Below are 8,788 nucleotides of genomic sequence, written 5' to 3'. Positions count from 1 at the left end.
GGGCCTGGGTATCTTCTGCCCTCCCAGAGGGACTCCAGCCTGCAAGGTCTCATCCCAGCAGGGGAAATGCCACTTCCACCTCTGTCCCAGATGAATGGCTGTCTTTGGCCTCCCAGGAGACTGTCGGCTCCATCCAGGTACAAATGCCATCCCCTTGCCCCACCCCTCCCCAGGCCAGAGAGGAAGGAAGAGGGAGCAAGAGAGGAGGGAGGTGTGGGATTGGTTGCCAAGCAAGGTAGGAATGGGGACAAAGCCTTCATTGTATAAGGCCACACGCAGCTCCAAGGCAAAGCGGGCCTGGTGCCTGCCTCCCAGGACTGGAGCCTAGAGCTCCACCCAGGCTTTGCAAGCTCCTTAGCAACACTCACCAGAGCTAGCTTGGAAGAGCGAGACCTGGCCTCAGCTCTGAGTCCTGCCTCTCTGAAGGTCCTCCTGAAGGCACAGCATCCTCCCAAAAGCCAGAAGTGATGACGGGAGGATGGCCAGTGAAGCCAGGCTGACTGGGGCTAGAGGCCAGGGTCTATTGGACGTGCAGCTGTGCGACCTTGGACCCAAATGTAATAACAGATCCTGCCTCGAAGGATTTTTATTTTGAATAATGGGCCAAGGCACATAATAGCACTCAGCATGGTCACCTGGTAGCAGACAGACGAGGTCTGTCAATGACAGATGATCAAGGGGGAGATGAATTGGAGCATAGCATTGACATATATACATCCCATAAGATAGATGGCTAGTGGGAAGCTGCTGTATAGCACAAGGAGCTCAGCTCCGTGCTCTGTGACAATCTAGAGGGGTAGAATGAGGGGTGGGGGGTGGGAGGGAGGCTCAAAAGGGAGGGGGTATGTGTGTGCATATAGCTGATTCACTTTGCTATATGGCAAAAACCAACCCAATATTGTAAAGCCATTATCCTCCAATTAAAAAAAGAAAAAAGACAGGTGATCCTTGAAGCCCTTGTCCACCCACTAGTAAGGACAATCAGCCCCTCCCCCATGCTCCTGGTTGAGGCCCTCCTGTGCCTAGGAGGTGTTAAGACATTGGTGGCCTCCTGGCAAGTATGAAGGAGCACCCTTGTCCCCCCAGCCCCTGTCCCACGGTTCCTCCTCTGAGGGCCAGCCCTGCGATTCCAGGAGGCCTGCCTGGGTGGTTGAGGCATGGTGGGTGGGATGCATTGCCAAGTCAGGTCGAGCAGCTCAGATAACAGGTGGGGTGCCGGCGGCTCCTGTACCTGGCACCTGACACCTCTGGGCAGACAATGCTGGCTATGTCCAGGCCCTCAAGGGAACAGACCATGTCTGTGTCCCAGCCAGGAAACAGGCCACCTGAGCAGCACCTTTGTCTGCTCAGGAGGCAGCCTCACCACTGGCCGGGGCGGCCGGGATCCTCGGAGGCCCTGACGTGGGAAGGGGTGGTGCCCTGGGCAGGGGATCCGTGCTTCGTGATCCAGCCCCTCAGCATCTGGTGTTGGCCTGGCTCAGGTGTTGGCCCTGCCCCACTGGGGCAGGGACTCAGGCAGTCCCTTCCCTCTCAGATTCCTCATCTGTAAAGGGACTAATCACAGCACTTCCTCATAGGATTGTTGGGAGGAGTCGATGGCGTAATGTACGTAACGTGGTTAGCACGGGGTCTTGGCGTGGAGTAGGGCTTGGCAACGGCTTCTCTCCCAGCATGGAGGAAGGTCCAGTGCACGGTGTCCTCGGCCGAGTCCTGTAACCCAGGCGACTGTCCTTAGTCCCTGCTCTGAGTGTAGAAGGAGGGGACTGGGGTCTCTGGAGCTGGCACAGAACTAGCATGTTGGCTGCAAAGAGTCCAGGCCCATTCCCTTCCCTGGCCTTTAGGGGCTCTGGGCTGAAGCCCAGCACAGACCTCCCACAACAGCCAACACAGCCCAGCATGGGGCCTCTCCCTCCCTTAAACCTCTGTAGAGCTGCCCTCAGAACCCAAGCCCCTACCCAGGAAAGGGCCCGAGGGATCCCCAGGCAGGAGCCCAGATCTGAGTCTCCCTACCCACTTGTCAAGAGGGCCGAGGATGGATCTCCACAGGCATGGTCCCTTCCTACTGGGTCCAGCCTACAGTGATGCTCTGAATGGGTGGGGGAGTGTCTTCTTCTCCCATCTGTCTCCTTCCTCATTTGCTTTGAGCCTGTGCCCTGAGTTCCTCGTGCATCCCAAAATGAGCATGCGCATTTGCATGGATGGGCACAGGCATGCCTGTGTGTAGCATGTGGGCAGTGGAGGTGGGGTGGGCAAGGGCTGCATGCCCTGCATTGTGGACAGGCCCCCTGAGCATGTTCACTGAGCCCTGTGCGGCACACCTTGGAATGGCAGGGATGCGGTACCTTTTCATGTTCATGTGTATCCATATGTCTTTCTACACGTGTGCTGGTGTGTTGGTCTGTCTTGTCTCCCCTATAGACGGGAAGCCCCGAGCCTCGCACCAACAGGCACCCTGGGAAGGACGTCAAGACTAGCCCAGCCTAATCTGGGCTTCCTGGTGATGCTCCAGGAGTCCTCCAGCCTGCAGTCCCCATCCAAGGAGGAGGGTGGATTGACCAGCACAGGGGTGGGGGTCTGAGAGTCAGGGGTCCAGGGACCCTGGCTCACAGCCAGACTCAGTGCTGGGCTGAGGCAACCAGGAGGCCCTGCCCCAGTGCCAGTGTGACCTGGGGGGAGGCCTTTGCTCTTCTGGGGCACCATCCACTCATCTGAGGACACGGGGCTGGACTGATGATTTCTGGCCGTCCTGAGGCTCTGACGACCGTGATTTTAAGTTGGGTGGTGGGAGCCTGCTAAATTCACTGGTGGAGGCAGTCGTGGGCAGAGCCTGCCTGCCAGCCCCCTGCCTAGTCCCGAGTGTCCTGCTGAAGGGTGAGAGGAGAAGCCATGCCGGGCAGCGGCCCCAGCGAGAGGATGACGTGGCCGGGCCCGGCCCTCCCCACGGCCCCCCCAACCCGCCCTCTCTCCTCAGCCCCGGGGACACCGCCCATCCCGCCCCTCACCCGGACCCGCAGCCTCATGGCCATGTCCCTGCCAGGTGGTAGACGGGCCTCTGGTGGATCCCGCAGGTGAGTCTCCCCCTTGCCCGGAGTCTTGGCCTCTGAAAGTGGGGGGAGGGGGTCTCTGCCTCCAGTCCACCACCCACTTGTCTTGGAGCAAGTCATTGCCCCCATTTTTCCCGTCTTTAAAATGGGCTTGCTGACACTTGCCTCAGGAACTATTTAAGGGCTCAGATGACACTGTGGATAGAAAAGTTCTCTGAAGACTTAAACCACTGGATCCTTCCCATCATTAATATTGTTGTTCCATCCTCACAAAGACAGCATGTAGCCTTCCAGCCGGGCTCACCCAGACTCCACGCATGCCCCTCCTCCTGCCCCTATGCCTGCCTGCCCGGTCCTCTCCACCTCCGTCTCAATTCACGCAGGGCCCTTTCCCTCTGGGCTTGAGGGACCCTGGATGTTGAGGACCCTCGCTAGGGGTAGCTGGGCCCCACCCTTGGCCCACAGCCCTGCTCAGCCTCCGCCTCTGTCCTGGGGAGCCAGGAGGACCTGCCTCCTGGTTTTCCATCTTCATTTGCACTGTCTGTTCTGTCACCCCTGTCTGTTCTGTCCCCCCACTCTCCCCTCTGCTTCTCTCCCCGGCGGTGACCCCAAAGTGGGGGCCCTCTGGGCCGCAGCGGCCTGGCGGTGTTCGCCCAGTGTCCGCAGCTGCCCACCAGCCAGAACGAGCACCTGCCTCTTCTCCCTGCCTCCAGGCGCACCTCTCCACCCGTGAGTGTGCGGGATGCCTACGGCACCTCTTCTCTCAGTAGCAGCAGCAACTCAGGCTCCTGCAAGGGCAGTGACAGCAGCCCCACGCCCAGGTAACCAGCCCCTCCCTTCTGCCTCCCAGCTGGCGGGGAACCTGAACGCCTTGGGGCCTGGGGGGTGTGGGTGTTCTAACCATCCCCAACTCTAGCACACTCCCTGGTTGTGTGACCTTGAGAAAGTCCCTTCTCTCTGAGCCTCAGTTTCCCATCTGTAAGATGGATATGATCATACCCAGCTACACATAACCAAAGACAGTGGCTGAGACAAACTAGGGGTGATGCTTTCAGAACAAGGGGCCAGAAGTGGGCAACTCCCTAAAGTGTCGAGGACCCCACCTCCACCATCCTTGGTGTACAGCTGGCTCTGACACCTTCAGGCATCAGGTCCACGTCCAGGGAAGAAGAAGGCAGAAGGCCAACCCCCACTCCCCTCTACGCCAGGCTCATGTTTTCTGAGACACGACACGTTCCCCAGTAAATTCTGTCTACACTGTGCTGGCAGGTGCCAGGTGTGACTGACTGGCTTCAGGGAGGGTTAGTGCTTCCACGTGCAGGGCCACCTAAGCAAAATGGGAGTTCTGTTGGGGAGAAGGCAGGAAGCTGTGAGTTGAGGAGGCTAGGCTGTGGTCTGCTGGTGGGATAGGGGTGCTCCTGACCCCTGGATGAAAGCCTTGGCCCTCCCACCTCCTCTGGGTGGGAACTCCTCCTCCTTGGCACTGGTGGGAGCTGGGTGTGCTCAACACACATGCACATCTGCACCACCCCATGCAGGGGAGTGTGGCTGCTGGGAGCAGTGCATGTCCAGCCTGCCTCCACCTCAGGGTACAGCTATGAACAGGTCGATGTTATGAACAGTCAATGCACATCTGGGCTCCCATGTGCCTCTAGAACATGAGTGGGCACGTGCAGATGGGAAGGATTGACCTGCATTTGTGTGAACGTGTGTCCTAGAATAGTGTCCTAGAATAGTTGACCCTGGTCCAACAGGGGGGTTGGGGCACTGACCCCTTGTGCAGTTGAAAATCCACACATCACGTTTGGCTGCCCCAAAACGTAACTGCCTACTGTCAAGCAGAAGCCTTTATAACATAATCAGTTGACTGGCACATATTTGGCGTGTTATATGTACTATCAACAATATGCTTACAATACAGTAAACTAGAGAAAACAAAATGTTAAGAAAATTATAAGCACAAGAGAATATGTTTACAGCACTGTATATATTGACATGGTATGTTTACATTGTTTTTAAGATGAATCACCTGTCAGGACGTCAGTATTGTCTTATATGACACAAAGCGCTGTAGGGATTATATGCATCACTAAGACTAGACATCAAAAATGAAAAGATCATGTGAAAAAGAAATTCATATTTACTTACAGGTATAATGATGCATGTATTGATAACAATACACATTGATAACAAAGAAGCAGCAATACGATTGCTTCAGGGTAGCCTAGCCTATCTAATGAATGAATCGTTATAAAAATTTTATGGCATACAGTATTACAGTCATATTCATAATATGGTATGAGAAACATTGTTACATTTGTCTAAAAACCACTTACAGTGATGACAGACTGATAGGCAGTTTCTCCAATTACCAGAGAAAGGCCTACTGTAGGGTAATGTGATCCTCTGAAGGCACAGCTGTAGAACAGTGAGAAAACTTACACACCATTAATTTTATATTAACTATCACCCACCTTATGCCAGGGAAATGACAGGCTACCACTTCGGTACCTGCCTTACACAAAATGAACGTTTAGGCGATGGTGACGACGACAACACAGAGCCAGCTCATATGGTTCTTGCGGTACAGTGATTAGATTTGCACACCCAGTCACTCACATATACAACGGATAAGTCCTTGCCCACCAGGCAAGCCCCGGGATAATTACATGGAGAGAGACAGGCTTCTCCCTGTCTCAGCTTTATTCTCTGGGATGGGAGACTCAGCCCTGGGCTGCAGCGCAAGCCCTGGGTGGTACCAGGCTTGTCCACATGCTTTGTGATGTATCTCCCCACCCCGAGCTAGAGGAGCCCTGACCTCCCCACCTCGACGCTATGCTCTTCCCTCAAAGAACCTTAATAAAACCTACCTTCCAGAAGGGCCGGGTGTTCTCATGCCCACAGGGGCACAGGGGGAGGCCTGGCCTGCAAGGCGCTGGAGGCGGGGAGGGGGGGCCGGGCACCAGAGGGGAGTGAGGCACCGGGATGGGTGGGCGGGGCTCCAGGGTGAGTGGGCGGGGCACCAGGATGGGTGGACGGGGCCCTCTCCTGGGGGCCCCGCGCATCGCCAGGCCCCTTCCTCGCTCCCCGCTGACGAGCGCCCCCTGGCAGGCGCTCCATGAAGTACACGCTGTGCAGTGACAACCATGGCATCAAGCCCCCCACCCCGGAGCAGTACTTGACGCCCCTGCAGCAGAAGGAGGTGTGCATCCGGCACCTGAAGGCCCGGCTGAAGGACACGCAGGACCGGCTCCAGGACCGGTGAGCAGGAGGCCAGGGCCCGTGGCATCTCTGGGAGGAAGGAGTGGCTGGGGGCTCCTCTCTCCCGCAAAACCCCACCCGTCCCTTCCCTCCCTCAGCTGCTCCTTGAAGCTTCAGGTGGCTGCTTAGGACCAGGCCGAAAGCAGTTTCCCCGGCCTCCCCGCCTTCCCTCTCACTCCAAGGCAGTGCTCTCTCGGTCGGAGCCTGGCAGCCCCTTTTGGCCACTTCTCGTGCCCTGGCTCCTTTCTACCTGGGGAGTAGGAGCCCAGGGCATTCTTCCCGGCTGACCTGCCCATCGCGGGGCGGGGAGGTTGGAGGGGGGACCGCGGGGGCGGGGGGGGGGGAGGGAAACAACCTGTTAACCCTCCTTGGCCTCCTCCCAGGGGGTCACCAGGGGCTCCTGACCTACCGTTCAGGCCCAGGTGCCTTCTTCCTCATTCATTGCGAGGAACCTTTCTCTGAACGCCCACCCAGCCCAGGGGTCTTCCAGGAGACTCCGTGAGCCTGTCTGAGCTCATTCTCCAGACCTGAGGGCCAGTCCTGACCCTCCCAGCCTTCACCTTTCCAGGCTGGTGGCTTCATCTTTATGATGGAAGCTTCAGGGCTGCCCTCTGACCTTTGCATCATCTACCCATCTTCTCCAAACTGTATGGATTCAGATACACAGCTAACTGTGAGCTGGACAAGGCGCCGTGCAGGGCACTGGGGGTCAGGGCACCATGACTACAGCTTCCTTCATCTTTTCTTTTTTTAATAGGACAATTTTATTGAGATATAATTCACGTACTATACAATTCACTTATCTAAAGTAAACAATTAGGTGGTTTTTTAGTATATTCACAGAATGGTGCAACCATCAAGAGTATCTAATTCTAGAATGTTTCCATCACTCCAGAAAGAAACCCTGTTCCCAGTAGCAATCATGCTCCCATTTCTCCCCCAAGAACCCCATCCTTGGCAGCCACTAATCTTTCTCCCTCTGTGAATGTGTCTATTATACATATACATACATATATATATATATATATATATATATATATATATATAATAAGTAAGTAAGACCACATCTTTCTTGACCAGAGCTCTGCCAAGTACCCCATTCAGTCTGTATTTGTTGTGGTTTGGAACTTGAGGAGGTCACAGGCAGCATTCTGTGGGCCTCCTTGTCTGCAGAGCCAGGATTTCTATTTCCCATTTTCTTCTCAGTGATGCCCTGGGTCTGCTTGGCCCTTTGCTCTGCTGTCCTCAGGGAGCAGACAGCCCATTTCCCTCTTGCCTTTCCAGGACTGCCCTGTGGCTCAGAGCAGGCCACCTGCCCTGTGTGGTTTGGGCAGGATGCCCTGCTTTGGACATGCCTGCACCTCGGCTCCTCAGCCTCTCCACCCACGACTCGTGCGGTAACTTGGCCGCTCTCTACTTACTGTATTGTCACCCTCCACACACACTGTGAACAGTGATGCTCTCATTCCCGCAGTAGCCTGCCTGCTCCTCAAAGATGGCTTTACACTCTGTGCTTTCATACACTGTATCCCCACTTCCAAGACGCCCTTTTTCCCCATCTCACTTCCTTGGCAAATTTATCCTTCAAGACCCAGTTCAAATATAACATCCCACAGACCACCTGAGACCGAGACAGGGCTGGGAAGCCACAGCTCTGGGGTCCTGCCAGCTCCAAGGAGGAGTAGGCCCAGCCCAGCTGATCACGCCCAGTCCCTTCTTCCAAACTCACCCTTCCTCCCAGGGCTCAGCGTCAGTGAGCAGTATTACCCTAGAGTGAGCCCTCCACCGCAAGGCAGGAGGAGTGGACAGTCTTCTCCGCACCTGTGGGAGCTCTGAGCCCCTGCAGGTCCCCGCTGCCACCCCACTTCCATCGCCAAGCTGGGCCCTGCTGGGCAGCCCTTCCTTCCCTTCTGCCCCTTCCAGTTGATGCCACTGCTGATCTTGTGGCCCCTGCAGCCCCCCAGGGCCCAGGCCCTTCAGTGTTTTGTGGAGTGAAATTCCTGGGCCCATTTCCTGAATTTCTAATCTGCCTTTGAAAAGAGCACGATGCTGGATCTGGGTTGGTCACTCTGCTGGCCTTATAAACCCCAAAGCGACAGGTATGCCATTTGGATTTTATTTATGTGAATGGAGGGTTTGGGATGAGTGTCTGTGTGCAGGTTGAGTTCAGTTCCATGAAAGATTTTCCTCCTTTCTTACTGCTTTTAGCTCATCCTGATGAGTTTCACCCTGGCTTTACCTCTGGACTAGATGGCATCATTTCCTACTTCACCTCCCTCCCCTGCACTGCCCCCCAGATTCATCTAAGCCTCAGGGATTTTAAAGGCCTGAGAGTTTCTGGCGGAGACTCTTCTGACAGTCCATGTTGCCTGCTCTTGCCTCTCCTCTTGGGAGTAGCTCTGTGCCTTTTTCAGCAATCTTCTGGGCCTCTCCTCTCGACAGTACTTACAAGAAGGACACATCTAGCACAGATAAGACAGCCA

At 55.6% G+C, this 8,788-nt stretch overlaps 1 protein-coding gene across 6 annotated transcripts in view; it reads left to right on the top strand.

Moving 5' to 3' along the window:
• Window positions 1-8,788, top strand: part of SNPH (syntaphilin) — a 45,084-nt gene that overhangs the window by 31,282 nt on the left and 5,014 nt on the right. For 2 of the 6 annotated variants that reach the window (XM_010811622.4, XM_059893003.1), the window contains 3 exons: window positions 2,972-3,068; window positions 3,659-3,865; window positions 6,156-6,305. In XM_010811622.4, the coding sequence (XP_010809924.1) occupies window positions 3,019-3,068; window positions 3,659-3,865; window positions 6,156-6,305 (407 nt within the window). In that variant the 5' untranslated portion in view covers window positions 2,972-3,018. Of the gene's footprint in view, window positions 1-48; window positions 138-838; window positions 3,069-3,658; window positions 3,866-6,155; window positions 6,306-8,788 lie in introns of those variants that run through there. The other 4 variants (XM_025001171.2, XM_025001172.2, XM_015474253.3 and 1 more) reach the window with 4 other exon arrangements.

Source organism: Bos taurus, chromosome 13 (genome assembly GCF_002263795.3).
Source record: "Bos taurus isolate L1 Dominette 01449 registration number 42190680 breed Hereford chromosome 13, ARS-UCD2.0, whole genome shotgun sequence".
NCBI lineage: Eukaryota > Metazoa > Chordata > Mammalia > Artiodactyla > Bovidae > Bos > Bos taurus.
Note: the sequence above shows the minus strand (reverse complement) of the source record. Positions and strands in the feature narration are given on the sequence as shown.